Consider the following 21,427-nt stretch of genomic DNA (forward strand, 5'->3'; position numbering starts at 1 on the left):
AACCCACTGAGCCAGCCATGAGCTCCTAGCCAGTCTTTTTTTTTTTTTTTTTTTATGTCAATGTCATGAGAAATAAAGGAGAGCTGAGGAACTGTTTCGGGTAAAAGACTAAAGAAGCAGCCAAATGCAACATGTGGTCCCAGACTGCATCCTGTCCTTGAGGGGAAAAATATTATAACAGATATTTTGGGGGACACCTGATCAAATTGGACTGTAGGTCATAGCTTAAAGTTTGGTTTTCATTAAAAGATAAATGGAGGGGCACCTGGGTGGCTCATTCAGTTAAGCATCTGCCTTGGGTTCAGGTTATGATCCTGTGGTCCTGGGATCTAGCCCCTCCTTGGGCTCCCTGCTCAGTGGGGAGTCTGCTTCTCCCCCTCCCGCTGCCCCTCCCTCCCGCTCATGCTCTCTCTCACTCCCTTTCTCTCTCAATAAATAAATAAAAATATTTTTAAAAAGAATAATGGTAAACATTAAATCTCCTGAAACTGATAACTGGTTACCTAAGAAAATACCCTTGTTCTTAGAACACACACCCTGAAGTGTTAAGGGATAAAGTGGCATGATGTGTGCAATCTACTTTCAATTTGCTTGGAAAAAAATAAATGATACAATGTGTAATGTGTATGTGTTGTGTATATATATATATGTATATATATATATAGGTACATGTGGTATACATAATATATAATTTATATTGTATTCATTTAATAACTATTCATGACACTTTATATGAGCTGTATACCATATGTAATACATTAAACAATAATTTGTGTATATGCGTATGTATATACATATAAAGAGAGAAAGGGGAAGAGAGTGATAAAAATAAATATGACAAAATGTCAAAAAAATGGTGAAGCTACGTGGAGACACTGTATATATTTTCCAAGTTTTGAAGTTTGATATTATTTCAAAGCAAAAATTTATTTATTTTTTTTTCAAAGCAAAAACTTATTTTATTTTTTAAAATTTATTTATGATAGTCACAGAGAGAGAGAGGGAGAGGCAGAGACACAGGAGGAGGGAGAAGCAGGCTCCATGCCGGGAGCCTGACGTGGGACTCGATCCTGGGACTCCAGGATCGCGCCCTGGGCCAAAGGCAGGCGCCAAACCGCTGCGCCACCCAGGGTTCCCCCAAAGCAAAAATTTAAAAAGAAAGTCTTGCTTCTGCACTATTTAAGTGGAAAGTGAGCATCTATTTAGTAATTCAATTATGGTCTGAGAAATTGTTCCAGCGCATTACTGTCACATGTTTAAAAATTGAGTAGTAAAAAATTTTAACAGTGAAATTATAATAATTAATTTCTTTTTTTAAAAAGATTTATTTATGATAGAGAGAGAGAGAGGCAGAGACACAGGAGGAGGGAGAAGCAGGCTCCGTGCCGGGAGCCCGATGTGGGACTCGATCCCGGGACTCCAGGATCGCCCCCTGGGCCAAAGGCAGGCGCTAAACCACTGAGCCACCCAGGGATCCCCTAATTTAGAATTTCTAACAGAACTTGTGCTAGTCCTTGTATCTCAGCATTTCTTTCTTTGATGGTGATATTCAGCCTCGGCTGAATAGTGACTTTCTCTCTCTCTCTTTTCTCCTGCACTTGCACACGTGCACACACATACACACCCATTCTTATTGCTGAGTTCATTGCAGACATTGTGACTTTCTACCCCTAAATATTAAAATATTAAAATACCTTAAAATAATTCCAGTCAACGAGTGCTTATTGCATTTCTTTTTCATGCCTCTTTAGTTTCCTTATCTTTGAGGATGTTAAATATATTTATTTCAATTTTTGGGGGGGGGAGTTGCTCTATTATTTCCATTTACTCTAGAGTGAATTCTCTTGTTCCCTGAGCTTGTTGACTACCTGTTATGGTGTTAATGCCTGGGTGGCTCAACCCATTAAGTGGCTGCCTTCTGCTCAGGTCATGATTCCAGGGTCTTGGGATCCAGCCCCGCATCGGATTCCCTGCTCCGGCCTGCTTCTCCCTCTGCCTGCTGCTCCCCTGGCTTGTGGGCTCTCTCTCTGTCAAAAATAAATAAAATCTTAAAAACAAAACAAAACAAAACAAAAAAAAACAAAACTCAATTGAAAACGCTGCTTTAGGCAGAACTTTTAGAATCACCTCCCAGTCTCCAGAATCATACAATTCTTTTGGTATCAGCAAAAATGCGGTCACAATCGCAACAAACTTCCGAAAACAGGAAGCTACAAACTGCAGAACCCTTGGCCTGTACTACAATTTACATCCCACAAAGTGGACACTTGCCATTCGGGGTCATCCCTCCTCTCCCAATTTAGGGCTTGTCTCAATTCATGTTTCCTCGACACGCGTTCGATTGATAAAGGAGTATTAACTGCAAGGAATTCAGAGAAATGTAGTTTTTAGCAGTCCAGCTTCTGCCGCACACCCCGACACATGGGAAAGGGCTGTAATGGGTACGAAGTACGCCAGTCCGTGTTGGAGCTGGAAGCTTCCCTCTCTCTCCGCTGCGTGTCCCCAAACCGAGTGGTTTTATGACTGTCCCCCCAGTCCAGAATGCAGGTTTATATTGAACACACAAGGGATCTGGATCCAGGTGTGATGCAGCCAACTGCAGGCCTAGTCTAATCCAGCGTGGTAGCCTAGAGGGCTGGGTAGCCTAAGTCTCTCTGCAGTCTCTCCAGGCAAGCAGCTCTACGTGCATAGAGCCCAGCCCGGTCACAACCTCATACAACCACCTGTCACACCGCAGAACATCCGTTGACTTTCCAAAGAGCTGGCTCCTGGGCTGCTATTTCTTTCCCCTGTGATGTCAGCCCCTAGCCCGCATATCTCCATTTCCAGTTCAAGGAGATGCTTTTTTTTTTTTTTTTTTTTTTGGTTTTGGTTTTGGTTCTTATCATGGATTCTCTTTTTAATATATATTTGGAATATATTATCTCATTTTATCTGAAGGGAAGGGAGGATTTTCTCTTGAATTCTCTCAGTCCTATGATGGGAAGTGACCCTATAAAATCTGTCTGCTTATAAATTTCCTCCTTCTTTTCCATGAAATAACTTTCCTCTCCTTTGTTTGCAGAACCAGCTTATGGTTTTTGCCATAGCCTGCTTGTCCCAAATTGCAACTCTCTGCTATTCCTGAATAAACCCATATTTACTGGTAAAATAACAGTTTAATTTTTTTGAACAGTAATTTAAAGTAACAGTTTTATTTTTAAGGTCAATATTACTTGATGATCAGAAGTGGGATCCAGAAAAGACCCCCAACAATCAGAGGCTGGTGAGCATACAGGTGCCAGTACCCACAGAACTTTCTTGCCCACTCTGGAGTTTGAGAGTGAGTCTCTCCTGCATCTCAAGCTCTGCTCTTTTTGTCCTTTGATCTCTCCAGGCTTTATTCAGGATCCATCCTAAGGCTTTGTCTTTCCTAAGAGTACTCTTTCGGCCATTGGTCCTATACTCTTTTGGAACCAGACAGTTCCTGCTATTTAGGATTTTTTTTTTCTTTTTGCTCTACAGAAAAACCTCTAAGAAATGATCCCAGGGGTGCCTGGGTGGCTCAGTCAGTTAAGGTCTGCCTTCAGCTCAGGTCATGATCTCAGGGGCCCAGGATCCAGCTCTGCATCAGGGTCCCTGCTCAGTGGGGAGCCTGCTTCTCCCTCTCCCTTTCCCTCGGCCTCTGCCTCTGCCACTGCTCCTGCTTGTGCTCTCTCTCTCTGTCAACTAAATAAATAAAATGTTAAAAAAAAAAAGAAAAAGAAATGAGAGATTCTGGTCATCGAAATGCTTTGAGGGCACCCTCCCTTCTGGGCCTCTGGCCAGTTTGACAATTAAAAACTGTTGCTTTGGGGTGCCTGGCTGGCTTAGTCAGAAGAGCATATGACTCTTGATCTCAGGGTTATGAGTTGGAGCTCCATGTTGGCACAGAGATTACTTAAAAAAAATACAAACCTCCCCCCTACCTAGCAAAATTCCAACAAAAAAAATCCCTGGTTTTTCCTTGTGTACATTGCTAACTAAATGGACCGATTTAACTAAAAGTAATTAAGGAACACCAATGGCCGTTATAGGGAACTTTCTATCTCCCTACATTTACTTTTCTCCAAGCAGAATTGGGCAGCAGTAGCTCTAAATGGTTAAAACTGAACAGGATGACTGTTTTGGTTGGTACTTTGAAGCTTCCAAGAGTTACTAGGAATCTAAAATTGCCTCTCTGCAAAATACAATTTCTAGATTAACAGAGGGAAACAAACCTTGTAGAAGGACAAAAAAGGCTTCTGAGGTCTTTTTCTCCCCTCTCATTTTCTTTATCTTCAAACACTGAGCAGCCACCACGTGCCCAGGGCCCCTCAGGGGGCTGTCACCCACCTTCCCTTCTGCACCACCTCCTCCTTCTCTAGATGCTCAGTTTCCCCATTCTAATTCCTTCATCGAACTTCCCCACCTTCCTAACCTCTTCCCCTTCCTATTCCTCTGAACTCATTAGAACCTGTCCCTTTAAAGTTAAGTCTTCTGAGGCTCCAAATAAACCCCAATTTCTTATGTTTCCGAATTAAGGAGTTTCTTTTTTTTTTTTAAGATAATAGTGATTTATTTCTTACTATTAAAAAAATTATTGGAGTTCAATTTGCCAACTTTTAGCATAACACCCAGTGCTCATCCCCCCAAGTGCCCTCTCAGTGCCCATCACCCAGTCACCCCAACCCCCTGCCTGCCTCCCTTTCCACTACCCCTTGTTCATTTCCTAGAGTTAGGAGTCTTTCATGTTTTGTCACCCTCACTGATATCTTCACTCATTTTCTCTCCTTTCCCTTTATTCTCTTTCACTAATTTTATATTCCCCAAATGAATGAGACCATATAATGTTTGTCCTTTTCCGATTGACTTCTTTCACTCAGCATAATACCCTCCAGTTCCATCTACATGGAAGCAAATGGTGGATATTTGTCGTGTCTAATGGTCTAATGGCTGAGGAATTTTCCATTGTATACATAGACCACAGCTTCTTTATTAAGGAGTTTCTTTTTTTTTTTTTTGATTTTTTAAATTTATTTATGATAGTCACAGAGAGAGAGAGGCAGAGACACAGGAAGAGGGAGAAGCAGGCTCCATGCACCGGGAGCCCAACGTGGGATTTGATCCCGGGTCTCCAGGATCGCGCCCTGGGCCAAAGGCAGGCGCCAAACCGCTGCACCACCCAGGGATCCCTATTAAGGAGTTTGTTAAAGTGACTGAGGATCCCCTTAGGTTTGCTGAAGAATTTGGCAGTTATTCAAACTTACCAACCTGGGTTCTCAAATTTATATCAGGTAGTCCACATGCTTGTTGGTGAGGGCCAGGCCAAACACTGGATGAAACTTGCCCAATGGGAACATCATGAACAGGATTTAGAAAAACAAGCCCCTAACTTTGGGCAAAATGCTAGAACCGTCGCTGAAAACCTTCACCAAGCAATTGCAGTTGTTTTTCCAAAGGCTGTTGATTGGAACAAAGTTTAGGATTTCTCACAAAAATCTGATGGGTCTCTTTATGACTATTATAATCAATTTCAGATTGTTTTCAGAAAAAAATCTGGATTTTCCTTAGACATACTTTTAAATATTTTATTTATTTATTCATTAAAGACACACACACAGAGAGAGAGAGAGAGAGAGAGAGAGAGAGGCAGAGACATAGGCAGAGGGAGAAGCAGGCTCCATGCAGAAGCTTGATGCAGGACTCGATCCCAGGACCCCAGCATCACTCTCTGATCCAAAGGCAGACACTCAACCACTGAGCCACCCAGGCGTCCCTGGATTTCCTTTAGATATTGAATCCACTCTGGCAGCCTTTGACTCTATGTTTATTAGTGGGCTGAACTGGGAGCTTTTTCTTCATTAAAAGAATCAGGATGAAAAAAAATAAAATAAAAAAAATAAAAGAATCAGGATGGAATGGGAGACTATGTCCACTCCAGATTTAATTTGGCACATTAGCTCACTCACATCCTGGATGAGACACCTAAAGGACAGATTGATTAAGATTTTTAATATTTGGGGATCCCTGGGTGGCTCAGTGGTTTAGCACCTGTCTTTGACCCAGGGCGTGGTCCTGGAATCCCATGATCGAGTCCCACATCGGGCTCCCTGCATGGAGCCTGCTTCTCCCTCTGCCTGTGTCTCTGCCTCTCTCTCTCTCTCTCTCTCTCTCTCTCTTTCTCTGTCTCTCATGAATAAATAAATAAAATCTTAAAAAAAAGATTTTTAATATTCAACTCTGGCAAATGGAGGGCCCTAAACAAAACAAAAACCTCAGAGTTTCTGTAATTATTGCAAAGAGCCAGGACACTGGCAAAAAGATTGTTACAAATTTTTTAAAATTTAAATTAAAAAAATAAACTAAAATTTAAATTCAATTAATTAAAAAAATTAAAAAAATAAATTCAATTAATTAACATATCGTGTATTATCAGTCTCAGAGGTAGAGTTCATCAGTCTCATATAACATCCAGTACTCATTACATCATGTGCCCTCCATAATGCCCATCACCCAGTTACCCCGTCCTCCCACCCCCTCCCCTCCAGTGATCCTCAGTTTGTTTCCTCTGGTTAAGAGTCTCTCATGATTTGTCTCTCTTTCTGATTTCATCTTGTTTTATTTTTCCTTCCCTTCCCCTATGATCCTCTGTTTTGTTTCTTAATTTCCACATGAGTGAGATCACATGATAATTGTCTTTCTCTGATTGACTCATTCCACTTAGCACAGTACCCTCTAGTTCCATCCACATCATTGCAAATGGCAAGACTTCATTTTTTGATGGCTGAGTAGTATTCCACAATATATCTATATCTATCTTTCTATATCACATTCATCTGTCGATGAACATCTGGACTCTTTCCATAGTTTGCCTATTATGAACATTGCTGCTATAAACATTGGGGTGCAGGTACTCCTTCAGAGCACTACATTTTGTATCTTTGGAGTAAACATTTAAGAGTGCAATTGCTGGGTCTTAGGGTAGCTCTATTTTCAATTTCTTCTTAAAAGATTTTATTTATTTATTCACGAGAGACACACAGAGAGAGGCAGATGAAGAAGCAGACTCCCCGCGGGGAGCCTGATGTGGTACTCCATCCCAGGACCCCGGGATCACGTCCTGAGCTGAAGGCAGACGCTTAACCACTGAGCCACCCAGCAGTCCCTATTTTCAACTTTTTGAGGAACCTCCATACTGTTTTCCAGAGTGGCTGCACCAGCTTGCATTCCACCAACAGTGTAAGAGGGTTCCCCTTTCTCCGCATCCTTGCCAACATCCATCGTTTCCTGACTTGGTAATTTTAGCCATCCTGACTGGTGTGAGGTGGTATCTCATTGGGATTTTGATTCATATTTTTCTGATGCTGGGTGATGTCGAGCATTTTTTCATGTGTCTGCTGGCCGTGTGTGTCTTCTTCGGAGAAATGTCTGTTCATGTCTCCTGCCCATCTCTTGATTGGATTATTTGTTCATTGGGTGTTGAGTTTGATAAGTTCTTTACAGATTTTGGATACTGGCCCTTTAAGTGATAAGACATTTGCAATTATCTTCTCCCATTCTGTCGGTTGTCTTTTGGTTTTGTCAACTGTTTCCTTTGCAGAGCAAAAGCTTTTAATATTTTTTTAAAAAAAATTTATCTATTTACTCATGAGAGACACACAGAGAGAGGGAGAGACACAGGCAGAGGGAGAAGAAGGCTCCCCCTTTGAGGAGCTGAACCCCGAGATCATAACCTGAACCAAAGGCAGATGCTCAACCACTGAGCCACCCAGATGCCCCCAAAAGCTTTTAATCTCGATGAAGTCCCAATAATTCATTTTTGCCTGTTTCCCTTGCCTTTGTTTTAATTTTATTTATTTATTTATTTATTTATTTATTTATTTATTTATTTATGATAGTCACAGAGAGAGAGAGAGAGGCAGAGACATAGGCAGAAGGAGAAGCAGGCTCCATGCACCGGGAGCCTGATGTGGGATTCGATCCCGGGTCTCCAGGATCGCGCCCTGGGCCAAAGGCAGGCGCCAAACCGCTGCGCCACCCAGGGATCCCTCCCTTGCCTTTAGAGACATGTCTAGCGAGAAGTTGCTTGGCCAAGGTCACAGAGGTTGCTGCCTATGTTCTCCTCTAGGATTTTGATGGATTCTTGTCTCACATTTAGATCTCTCATCCATTTTGAGTCTATTTTTGTGCATGGTGTGAAAAAATGGGCTTGTTTCATCCTTCTGCATGTGGCTGTCTGATTTTCCCAACACCATTTGTTAAAGAGACTTGTCTTTTTTTATTTTTCCAATGGATATTCTTTCTTGCTTTGTCAAAGATTGGTTGACTATAGAGTTGAGGGTCCATTTCTGGGTTCTCTATTCTGTCCCATTGATCTATGTGTCTGTTTTTGTGCCAGGACCATGCTGTCTTAATTACAGCTTTGAAATATAGCTTGAAGTCCAAAATTGTGGTGCCACCAGCTTTGGTTTTCTTTTTTGACATTCCTTTGGCTACTTGGAGTCTTTTCTGATTCCATACAGATTTTAGGATTATTTGTTCCAACTCTGTGAAAAAAGTTGATGATATTTTGATAGGGATTGCACTGAATGTATGGATTACTCTAGGTAGCATAGATATTTTAACAATATTTATTCTTCCAAGGAGAATTACAGATCAATATCCCTGATGAAGATGGGTGCAAAAATTCTCACTGAGACACTAACCAATAGGACCCAACAGTACATTAAAAAAATTATTCACCAGGATCAAGTGGGATTTATTCCTGGGCTGCAAGGGTGGTTCAACAGCTGCAAATCAATCAATATGATATGCTACATTAGTTTTTTTTTTTTAAAGGCAAGCACCACATGATCCTCTCAATAGATGCAGAAAAAGTATTTGATAAAGTATAGCATCTTTTCTTGATTAAAACTCTTTACAATGTAGAGATAGAGGGAACATACCTCAATATCATAAAGCCGTATATGAAAAGCCCACAGTGAATATCATCCTCAATGGGGGAAAACTGAGAGCTTTTCCCCTAAGGTCAGGAACACGGTAGGGATGTCCACTCTCACCACCTCTGTTCAATATAGTACTAGAAGTCCTAGCCTCAGCAATCAGACAACAGAAAGATATAAAATGTATCCCAACTGTCAAAGAAGATCTCAAACTCTTACTCTTTGCGGATGACATGATAGTCTATTGGGAAAACCCAAAAGACTCCACCCCAAAAGTGCTAGAACTCACACAGGAATTCAGCAAAGTGGCAGTTGGATTTCAATATACTAATAATGAGACAAAGGAAAGAGAATTAAGGAGTTGATCCCATTTACAACTGCACCAAAAACCATAAGATACCTAGGAATAAATCTAACCAAAGAGGCGAAGGATCTGTACTTAGAAAACTCATGAAAGAAATTGAGGAAGACATAAAGATTGTTACAACCTTAACCACTCCAGACACCTTTAGCCTTTTAGCCAGCTTTTCCAATGTCCTCCCAATTCTTCTTCTTTTTTTTTTTTTTTTAAGATTTCTTTTTTTTTTTTTTTTTTTTTTTTATTTATTCATGAGAGACAAGAGAGAAGCAGGCTCCTGACAGGGAGCCGGCTGTTGGACTCAATTCCTGGACCCTGGGGTCATGCCCTGAGCTGAAGGCAGACACTCAACCACTGAGCCACCCAGGAGTCCCTGTCCTTCCAGTTCTTAATGATGGTGCTCTGAGGAACTACTGGGGCTTTTCCCAATCCTCCCTCATAATGGACTTGGATAAACCATTCTCCTGGGTGGGAATGAATCTTTCTCTGTCCTTACTGACAAGGGAGCTATACTCTAGGGTGTTCAACCCAAGCCATTGTCAAGCCTTCCCTGCCTTGACTAAAGTGGTTCAAACAGTGGGGGCCTCTAATAAGCCTACACAGGTTCCTGTGTCTGAACCTATTCCCTTTTCTTTAGGCTTCTCCTTTTGGGAGATACCCACCTTTTTTTCTTTAATTCCTCCACCCCTATTTATTTATTGGGCCAAGGTTTTTCTTTTAAGATTTTATTTATTTATTCATGAGAGACACACACACACACACAGGCAGAGACATAGGCAGAGGGAGAAGCAGGCTCCATGCAGGGAGCCAGATGTGGGACTCGATCCTGAGACTCCAGGATCATGCCCCAAACTAAAGGCAGACACTCAACTGCTGAGCCCCCCAGGCATCCCTGGGCCAAGATTTCTTAGAAAAATACCATGCTGGAAATATCTTTCTCCCAAAAGGAGAAATAATTCTAGAATTTGACGGTAGTAATCAAAATTGCCAACTAGGTGAATTAAGTGACACATCTTTTATTTGCTGTGTCTCTCTCTATAGTATAGCTGAGTCTGGGGACACTGACCCTCTGTCCCTATTGGATCAGCTACTGTGGTCTTTATGGGCAAATCTTCAACCGATATTGGCAAGATCCACAGTACACATCTCATTCAAGATTCAAACAGATCCCTCAAAATCTCTCTCCAGAATAAATCAATAGTCTATAAATAAAGAAACTCTTCCAGTCATCAGCCTGTAATAGAAGATTCTAAGGCTCAGGGCCTTTCTATCTGCTGCCCTCATCCCTGTAATACCTCCATTTTACCAGAGAGAAAGCCCAAGGGGCTGATGATGGAGGTTGGTCCAGGAACTTGGAGCAATAAATAACATTGCTATCCCACAGTACCCTGTTGTTCCTAACCCCCACACACTGCTGACATCCATTCTCACTGGATGCAAAAATTTTTTAAGGGTTTTTATTTATTTGAGTGAGAGGAGGAGAAAGCGAGCAAGCGAGAGAGAATGAATGGGGATAAAGGGGTAGAGAGGAGAGGGAGAGTGAGCAGCAGACTCCCCGCTGAGCTGGGAGCCCACGTAGGATTATCACTCAGGACCCTGGGATCATGACCTGAGCCAAAGGCAGATGCTAACAGACTGGGCCACCCGGGTGCTCCTGGAAGCAAATTTTTTTTATTGTAATTGATCTATGTAGCTCAGGTTTTAGTATTCTAGTGATAAGGATAGCCAGTAAGTCTTTGCTTCCACTTGGGAAGAACAGCAGTACAGCGGGGTGGTGATGCTCTGGGGTCACACAGACAGCGCTTGCCTTTTACAAACCTTAAAAGCTTATTTGAATGATATAAAATTTATTTGCTTCTCTGCTGCCCTTCTCCAACCGCTTCACGGAGAGAGCATCCACCTGTTAAAACTTTTAGCCGTAAAGGGACATAAAGCCTGGAAAGAAAAATTACAGTTTCTTGAAACTCAGGTTCCACACTTAAGGCATCTAATCTTGAAACAAGGAGTACATTTGGATCTAGGTAGGCTTCATGACATCCTGAACTTCCCCACACCTCAAACTAAGCACCAGTTATGAAATTTCCTTAGACTGGTTATTGTTGAAAATGAATTCTAAACTTTTCTCCTATAGTTCAAGCTCCATAAACTTTACTAAAAAAAAAAAAAGAAAAAAGAGACAAACTTGACTTTATTATTTGGGGAGACCAGAATGACATAGCTTTTGGGACTTTAATAAAAGTCTAACCAAGTCCCCCGCCCTCAGACATCCTAGTCAGCAGTTCCCTTTTTTCTTCTTTGTATGTGAGAGGGAAGGGCATGCCCTTGGAGCACTCACCTCCAAACACGGGACCATCATTGCTCCATAGGGCACCAGAGTCAGCCACAGGGCCCTGCGGCTCAGCGACATCCCCCTTGCTTCAGACATTCCTGCCACTGTCCTTTCAGTTAAGGCCCCTGAGGAAGTCATCGCAGGACCCCTTTTAACCGTCCTTGTGCCCCATGCAGTGGAGGTCCTCCCGAATTTTCCCCCTACCCAGCATCCCACCTTCTGGGACATCCTCCTGCCAACGGTCCCTCACAGAGCGCTTTCTTGCTGCAAGAAGCTTAACCCTGCTGTTCTCCCCTCCTTCACCAATGATAATGCTGACAGATCACCTTTGGACTCCCTGTGACAATTTACAGGAAACTCCTCTCACCACAGCAGATTTTTCATGGTTTACTGCTGGCTCTTATTTAAAGGATGAAAATGGTAAGTATCAAGCCGCACATGCTACTGTAGCTCCTTTTGAAGTTATTCAGGCAGCACCTTTCCCTCTGGCTACTTTGGCTCAATAAGCTGAGGTATGCGCCCTAACTTGGGCTTATACCTTAGCCAGGGGTACAATCACCATTGTCTGTACGCCTTTGGGGTAGCTCATGATTTTGGAATGTTACAGAAGCATAAGGTTTCCTTACCTCCAATGGGGGGTAAAATTAAAAATGGACCCTATGTCCAATTTTTTTTCTATGTCCAAAATTTATTAGGTGCCTTTGCAGTTGCTCTATTACTAAACTTCCAGGGCATTCCAGACTCAAATCCCTGGAGGCCAAGGGAAACCACCTTGCTGATATTTCTACCAAAAATGCTCTTCTCAAGGAAGCCAATAGCCAAACCTCTGTCATGGTCCAAAGGGATGTTCTCTAAATGATAACTTGGAAAAACTGACCAGAGATGCCCAACGATTGGCCCCAGAAAAGGAAAAATAATATTGGGAATCTAAGAACTATTGGCTCAATAGAAAGAGAGAACTTGGATTTGGATCAAATAACAACCTGACCCCACCAGAATTCTAAAATTCCCACTAGTTACCACTGTACATACATTAAACCATTGGCTTACTGACAAAATGACAGCATTAGTGAGCTAATATCGGTGCAAAAATAGTAATAAGGGGGATCCCTGGGTGGCTCAGCGGTTTAGCGCCTGACTTTGGCCCAGGGCGCGATCCTGGAGTCCTGGAATCGAGTCCCCCGTCTGGCTTCCGGCATGGAGCCTGCTTCTCCCTCCTCCTGTCTCTCTCTCTCTCTCTCTCTCTCTCTGTCTATCATAAATAAATAAATAAATCTTTTTCTTTTTTTTGGCGGCCGCCCCCTCCGCGTTCCCGCCGCGCTCCTGCTCCCTAAATAAATAAATCTTTAAAAAATATTAATAAACCTATAAAATGTGTCTGCCTTGCTTGTCCCACCTGTCCATAATACCATCTAGGGAGACTGTTTTTTTACCCTTCTTCCAGATACTTTGAGCCACCCTATGGACCATTTGAGGTTTTGCAAATGGATTTCATACAGTTCCTCCCCTTCTCATGGTTATAAATATAGCTTAGTCATAGTTTGAATGTTTTCTCATGGGACTGAAGTTTTCCCTTTTACACAGGCCACAGCTTCTTTTGTAACTAAAATTCTGTTCAATAAGGTGTTATCTACTTGGGGAGCCCCCCAGAATTTCATAGTGATTGGGGAATCCATTTTACTGGTCAGGTGCTTTGCTGAGTCTGCGCTGCTTGGCTGGGTTTATGACACTTTCATTGTGCATACACCATCTTCAATCCTCATGGTTAGTCGAACACACTAATGACGCTATTAAGACCCAACTGGCAAAATTTGCAGAGACCCTCCAAATACCTTGGCTGGAAGCACTGCTGTTGGTTCTTCTAAAACTCAGATCTAACTTCTTTGGAATTTTTAGACTCTCAGCCTCTGATACGGTCACAGCATTTCCAATGTACTTGGCCTCTGCCTCCTTTGACCCATAGTTGATAAAAAGAGATATACTTCAGGGGCACCTGGGTGGCTCAGTCAGTTAAGTGTATGCCTTTAGCTCAGGTCATGATCCCAGAGTCCGGGGATCAAGCCCCATCTTGGGCTTCCTGCTCAGTAGGAGCCTAGTTCTCCTTCTCTCTTCTGCTCATGCTCTTTCTCAAATAAATACATTTTTAAAATAATTTAAAAAGAGAGATATACTTTAATATTGTAAAGGCCTAATTGCTTCTCTTAAAAATAACTATGCTTTGAAAAAAAATAACCATGTTTTGATAGAGCACTCTTTTCACAGCACACTCCCAGGAGACAAAAGACCTTAAGCATCACACCTTGCAACCTGGAGATTTTGTCATTGGAAAAGATACCTTCAGGATTCCTGGGTGGCTCAGCGGTTTGGTGCCTGCCTTCAGCCCAGGGCGTGATCCTGGAGTCCCAGGATCGAGTCCCGCGTTGGGCTCCCTGCGTGGAGCCTGTTTTCCCCTCTGCCTATCTCTGCTTTCTCTCTCTCTCTCTCTGTGTCTCTCATGAATAAATAAATACAATCTTTAAAAAAAAAAGGAAAAGATACCTTCAAAAAGACTCTTTTCAACCTCACTGGAAAGGCTCCTTTCAAGTACTGCTAACCAAACTTTGTGCCATCAAGCTCCAGGGAATAGACTGATTTGCATAACATATCTAAAGAAAGCACCATCAAACCATGACCAGACCTGCACATCCACTGGCAACCTGAAAATAAAGATTTTCTGGAATTGAAGCAGACCACAACTGACTTGAGACAGCTTTTCTAAGATGTCTGCACCAGGCCAGTTAGAAGGTTCAGGATTTATAGAAGTCTCTTCTCCTCACCTTGAACTATTTAGTTGATTCTGGATTCTTAACCAAATTCATGGTTTCTGAACTTAACTTTATAGACTGTATTATTTGATAACACATTTGGCTCCAATTGGTTGTTTTGAGATAACAATACTGTTTAAAACACCTTTGAAATGGGCAGCCTGGGTGCTCAGCGGTTTAGTGCCGCCTTTAGCCCAGGATGTGATCCTGGGAACCGGGATTGAGTCCCACATCGGGCTCCCTGCATGGGGCCTGCTTCTTCCTCTGCCTGTGTCTCTGCCTTTCTCTGTGTCTCTTGTGAATAAATAAATAAAATCTTTTTAAAAATACCTTTAAAGTTTGTGGTTTTGGAAAAAGTTAATCAGTTATTACTTCATATTTATATCTATGCTGTATCTCCCTAAATGCACTTGGTTATTTCTTTCAGTCACTCTCGCAACATTCACAATTCTGTGTTCACGGCCACTTTCAGCAGGGACTTTCAGGAAGCATGCATGACTCCAAGTTTGCCTGTGTAGGGAGACCTTTCATCCCCTAAGTCAGAGTAAGTGCCAATAAATGTTTTCATTTGGCTACTTTCAGTCCTAGGGTCCTGGTTTAGAACCATCATACAATATGGAATTGTGTTAATTTTGAGTCTGTACTTGTTGCGTCAAACCATTGTAAAAATGGGGTACCCAATAAGGAGATGATTTCCAATTTTTGTGATCTAAAAGGACTATAGATGGGAAGTGCCTGAGAATTCTCCCTCCTACCCCTACTTGTTACTTGAATGTGACCTCAGCAGGTTTCCAATCTGTACAATTTCCCTCCACCATGGGACATGACATGCAGGAAAGGCCCTTCCTGGCACTGAAGGACAAAAGGCCACTAAATTAAGAAAACCTGGGGACACCTGGGTGGCTCAGTGGTTGAGTGTCTGCCTTCAGCTCAGGTCGGGATCCTGGGGTTCTGGGACTGAATCCCACACCTGGCTCACTGCAGGGAGCCTGCTTCTCTCTCTGCCTGTGTCTCTGCCTCTCTCTCTGTGTCTCTCATGAATAAATAAATAAAATCTTTTTTTTTTAAATAAAGAAAGAAAACCTGACTCTTTATCGGTGATGCTTTTAGAGAAAGATCATGATCAAAAGGGGAAAATGTGAAAAGTAATCAAGGGAAACTTTATTAAAATGGAGTTGGGAGACCAGAAGGGGGAGCTCTCAGGCCATACCTCTCAACCTTAAGAACCTCCATTAAGGACCCCCAACAGATGCCAACAAGGAAAAAATCATCTGTTACAGGACCCAACAGGAAAGGATGTGAGTTGCCTCTCCTACAAGAAACTGACCCCAGCAACTCAGCCAATGAGAAACCAGTATCACCCTGAACTCCTGCCTTTCTCCAATGTAGTTTTGTTCAAAACAACCTCTCCCAACTCCCTCCTCAATAAAATAACATTTCTCTCCTTTGTTGGACTAGCAGATGGTTTTTGCCACAGCTTTCTTGTTCTGAATTGTAATTTTCTGCTATTGCTGGAATAAGCCTATTTTTTGGCTGGTAAAATAACTTTTATTTGTTAGCTCAGCACCCGTTATTAGATCCATGATTTGCAATTTTTTTCACCATTCAGTAGGATGCCTTTTCATTTTGTTGATGGTTTCCTTTGCCGTGCAGAAGCCTTTTAGTTTGGTATTGTCCTGCTTCTTTATTTTTACTTTTATTGCCTTTGCTTTTGGAGTCAGATCCAAAACTTCAACATCATAACTGATGTCAAGTTTTTATTGCCTATATTTTCTTCTAGAAGTTTCATAATTTCAGGTTTTACATTCAAGTCTTTAGTCCATTTTGAGTTAATTTTGGTGTATGGTGTAAGATAATGATCTAGTTTCATTCTTTTTTTTTTTTTTTAAAGATTTTATTTATTTATTTATTTATTTATTTGAGTGGCAGGGAGCAAAAGGAGAGGGACAGGCAGACTCCATGCTGAGCGGGGAGCCCAACTTGGGGCTCAATCCCACAACCCTGAGACCAAGACTTGAGCAGAAACCAAGAGTCAGATGCTCAACTGCCCAAGCCACCTAGGTGTCCCTAGTTTCATTCTTTGGCTTGTCGCTGTCCATCCCAGCACCATTTATTGAAGAGACTGTCCTACCCCCATTGTGTATTCTTGGCTCCTTTGTCATAAATTAATTGACCATATATGTGTGACTTTATTTCTGGGGTCTATATTCTGTTTCATTGATCTCTGTGTCTGTTTTTATGCCAATACTGTTTTGATTGGCATAAAAACCAGCTTTGCAATATAGTTTGAGAGCAGGAAGCATGACATATCCGGCTTTGTTCTTTTTTGTCAAGATTCCTTTGGCTACTCAGGGTCTTTTGTGGTTCCATACATACAAATTTTAGAATTATTTCCACCCTAATCTTTATCTTACTTCCTTCTTTTTTTTTTTTTTTTTGGCAGCTTGATTTGATGTTATTTATGCGTTTTAAATTGAGATATAATTGACATATATTAGTTTCAGGCATAAAATATAATGATTCAATATTTTCATACATTGTGAAATGATCACCACAGCAAGTCTAGTTACAATATTTATCACTACACATAGTTACAAATTTTTTCTTGTGATGGGATTTTAAGGTCTACTCTCTTAGCACCTTTTAAATATATAATATAGTATTATTAGCTATATTTACTCTGCTCTACATTATACCCCCAAGGCTGGTTTGCCTATTTATTTATTTATTTATTTATTTATTTATTTATTTGATTTATTTTATAACTGGATTCAACTTTTTGTTGTTGTTGTTAAAGATTTTATTTATTTATTCATGAGAAAGAGGCAGAGAGAGGGCAGGATCCATGCAGGGAGCCTGATGTGGGACTTGATCCTGGGACTCCAGGATCACGCCCTGAGCTAAAGGCAGATGCTTAACTGCTGAGTCACTCAGCTATCCCTGAATTCAACTTCTTGAAATAAGGCTTAGCTCATTCATTTTTGGCTTTTCCGATTTTATAATCATCCTTTATAAATTTCTCATCAAGTAACACTTTAGGTATCACAAAGTTTTTATGGGTATTTGAATTCTTTTTTTAAATGACTTTTATTTTTTTAAGATTTTACTTATTTATTTAAGAAAGAGAGAGAGAGAGAGAAAGAGAGAGAGAGAGAGAAAGAGTGCATTCATAAGCAGAGGGGAGGGGAAGCAGGGAGCCTGGCACAGGGCTCCATCCCAGGACCCTGGGATCATGACCTGAGCCTAAGGCAGATGCTTAGCCAATTGAGCCACCCAGGAGCCTCCTTGAATGCTTTATATACTTCCAAAATGGATAATACTTCCATTATTTTGAATAATGATTCAAAAGACAAGTATAAAAAGGTGCACAATGAAAATTCTCCCTCCTGAACTTCTCTCCAACTTGCTCAGTTCCCATCCCTACAGGTAACTTTGCTCTTTGTTTTTTGTGTGTCCTGCCAGCCTTTCTTTGTGGTTCACAAGACTAGAGAATCTTATTTACCGTTTCCTTCATTCACAGGCAAATATAGGATATTAAATCACTGTTAATCAGTTTGTTTTTATTTCCCTTAGTAAATAGGAATTATATTCCCCTTAGAGACTTTTCAATAGCAGCATATGTAGAACTTTCTCCTTTGTTTTTGTGGTTGCATATTATTTTACTTAGGAACATTCCATCATTTTTTCCACCATCACTGTTTTGATTAAAATTATTTCTCCCTAATCTTTTGTTATTACAAAAGATTATTATATTGTACATGTGTGCATGTGTAAATATATCCATATGAGTATAATTACTGGGCAAAAATTGTACTTATTTAAAGGCTGTTTCAAAAAATATTTTAGGGAAGGAAGGAGGGAAGGAGGGAAGGAGGGAATCCCTGGGTGGCTCAGCAGTTTGGCGTCTGCCTTTGGCCCAGGGCGATCCTGGAGTCCCAGGGTCAGGTCCCACATCAGGCTCCCTGCATGGAGCCTGCTTCTCCCTCTGCCTGTCTCTCTGTCTCTGTCTCTGTCTCTCATAAATAAATAAATAACATCTTTAAAAAATATATTTTATTGGGCAGCCCAGGTGGCTCAGTGGTTTAGCGCCGCCTTCCGGCCAGGGCGTGACCCTGGAGACGCAGGATCCAGTCCCACATCGGGCTCCCTCCATGGAGCCTGCTTCTCCCTCTGCCTGTGTCTTGGCCTCTCTTTCTCTCTGTGTCTCTCATGAATAAATAAAATCTTTAAAAAATATATTTTATTGGGGCGCCTGGCTGGCTCAGAGTGTGTGGCTCTTGATCTTGGGGTCATGAGTTCGAGCTCCTTACTAGGTATAGAGATTACCTAAATACATAAGTAAACTTAAAAGTAAATAAAACAGGGGCACCTGGGTGGCTCAGTTGGTTAACCATCTGCCTTCAGCTCAGGTCATGATCCCAAGGTCCTGGGATCGAGCCCATCCAGCCCCACGTCAGGCTCCCCAACTGCTGGGATCCCAGCTCTGCAGGGGAAACTGTTTCTCCCTTTCCATCTGCCTGCCACTCCCTCTGCTTGTGCTCTCTCTGTGTCAAATAAATAAATAAAATCTTAAAAAAATAAATAAAACAAAATATTTTATTCAAAACAAATTCAAAACATATATAAAGTTAGAACTATTATAATGACTCCCTCTGTATCACTTAGCTTCAACAATTATGTCTAGACCCATTTCATTCATCCCTTGCTTATCTCCCTGCACTACACTTACCACTCATTGATTATGGTGAGGCAAATCTCAGACATCGTATCTTTTCATCCACATATGAAATGTATCTCCACACTTATCTAAAAGATAAAGCCTCTTTAAGAACATTACCACATACCATGATACACTAAAAAGATAATTTTTAATATTATCAAATATTCAGTATTTTCCCATTTTCCTGATTAACTCATAATTTTTTAAAAAGATTTATTTATTGGGGCAACGGGGTAGTCCAGTAGGTTAAGCATCTACCTTCGGCTCAGGTCATGATTTCAGGGTCCTGCAACTGATCCCCACGTTGGGCTCACTGCTCAGTGGGGAATCTGCTTCCTCCCAATGGGGAGGAGGGACTCTATCTCCAAGAGTCAGGTCCTCAACCAACTGAGCTACCCAGGTGCCCCTATCTCATAATTATTTTATGAGAAAATTATGGTTGGCTTTTTTGAATCGCAATCCAAAAAAGTCCATTTGGTCCATATACTCTGTTAGATTGTTATAGCTCTTTAAACACCTCCTTTAATCTACAGACAGTTCCACCAACTTTTTTTATTTCTTTACAGTTTATTTGTTGAAGAAACTAGATGACTGCCCCCTTGTTTTCCATAGTCTGATTTTGCTGATTGCATCCTCAGGATGTCTTTAATGTGTTTCTCAAGCCCTCTGTGTTTTCTTATTTATTTATTTATTTATTTATTTATTTATTTATTTATTTATTTGAGAGAGAGAGAGGAGCAGAAAGAGAGGGACAAGCAGACTCTGCACTGAACCCGGCACTCGGCAGGGGCCTCAATCTCACAATCCCTGACATCATGACTTGAGCTGAAATCAAGAGTCGGTCACCCAGCTGACTCAGTCCCCCAGGCACCCTGCCTCTTTGTGTTTTCTTTAAATCAGTAGTTATCTCTTGATCAAATTTGGATTTTTTTCTTTTATTTTCATTGCTTCCACATATTTTGATATACCAGTATTTCCATTATCAATCAGTTACGTTTTCTAACTATATTATGATTTCTACTTTGAACCATGGAGTTTACAAAGGAATGACAAGAGAGAACATGGATAATTACACAGAACATTTATAGAGCCAGGCCTGAAAGTGGTGCACATCACTTCACCCACAGTTGGACAAAACTCAGTCACACAGTTGCAGCTAAACACAGCAGAGACTCGGGGGGTAGTTTAGCTGTATGTTCAGAAGGAAAATGAAATGAGTTTGGTGAACACATGACATGGCCTCTACTGGAGTCTGCCATTTTTTTTAGGGTTTTATTTATTTATTCATGGGAGACACAGAGAAAGAGACAGACTCCAGTAGTAGAGCTCGATGTGGGATCCAATCCCAGGACCCTGGGATCACAACCTGAGCCGAAGGCAGGCAGACGCTCAACCACTGAGCCACCCAGGCGTCCCTGGAATCTACCTTGTTGATCACCAAACTGTCATTCTTAATTTTTTTTAAATTTATTTATGATAGTCACACACACACAGAGAGAGAGAGAGAGAGAGAGTCAGAGACACAGGCAGAGGGAGAAGCAGGCTCCATGCACCGGGAGCCCGACGTGGGATTCGATCCTGGGTCTCCAGGATCGCGCCCTGGGCCAAAGGCAGGCGCCAAACCACTGCGCCACCCAGGGATCCCCAAACTGTCATTCTATTTTTACTCACACATGTAATCCATGCACTGCCAAATGAGAGAACTCAAATTCTCACCTAAACCTCGCATCAAGTTCAACCCAAAATCTCAGCGTTATTTGAACTCTCCTCTTCCTTAGGGGCACCTGGGTGGCTCAGTCAGTTGGGCATCTGGCTCTTGATTTTGGCTCAGGTCATGATCTTAGGTTTGTGAGATTGAGCCCAGGTTGGGCTCTGCGCTGGGCTTGGAGTGGGCTTAGGATTCTCTTTCTCCCTCTCCCTCTGGCCCTCTCCTGCTGCTGCTTGTACACACGTGCTCTCTCTCAAAATAAATAAGTAAAAAATTTTAAAAATGAAATCTTCTTCCTTAGTTGCAGATGTGGCTCCTCTTTGTCTCCTCACCACCACACCTAATACATGGTAGAGCAGGTGTGGAAGAGAGGACCAAGTGCAGTGATACTAACTCTCAGTGATACTAACATCCAGAAGGGCAGGCATCGTGAAGTTTCCTGCTGTTCAGTGGAGAGTTACTCTGGTTCCATTATTTGAAGGAACATTGTTGTCTGTTTTCTCCAAGACCTGTGGTCCACCTTTGGTGTGAGTGATGGCTTACTTTTCCTTATCCTCCATGATCAC

The 21,427-nt window shown here is 41.6% G+C and overlaps 1 protein-coding gene across 2 annotated transcripts in view; it reads right to left on the minus strand.

Annotated features, from left to right (window-relative positions):
• The window catches only part of B4GALNT1 (beta-1,4-N-acetyl-galactosaminyltransferase 1), a 53,129-nt gene that overhangs the window by 14,185 nt on the left and 17,517 nt on the right, over nt 1–21,427 (minus strand). Inside the window, exon 3 of one of the 2 annotated variants that reach the window (XM_038549806.1) lies at nt 19,163–19,239. The exons of the other annotated variant lie outside the window; for it this stretch is intronic. Within the exon in view, the coding sequence (XP_038405734.1) occupies nt 19,163–19,169 (7 nt within the window). The 5' untranslated portion in view covers nt 19,170–19,239. The remainder of the gene's footprint in view (nt 1–19,162; nt 19,240–21,427) is intronic. 2 annotated transcript variants of the gene reach the window in all.

This window comes from Canis lupus, chromosome 10, assembly GCF_011100685.1.
Source record: "Canis lupus familiaris isolate Mischka breed German Shepherd chromosome 10, alternate assembly UU_Cfam_GSD_1.0, whole genome shotgun sequence".
NCBI lineage: Eukaryota > Metazoa > Chordata > Mammalia > Carnivora > Canidae > Canis > Canis lupus.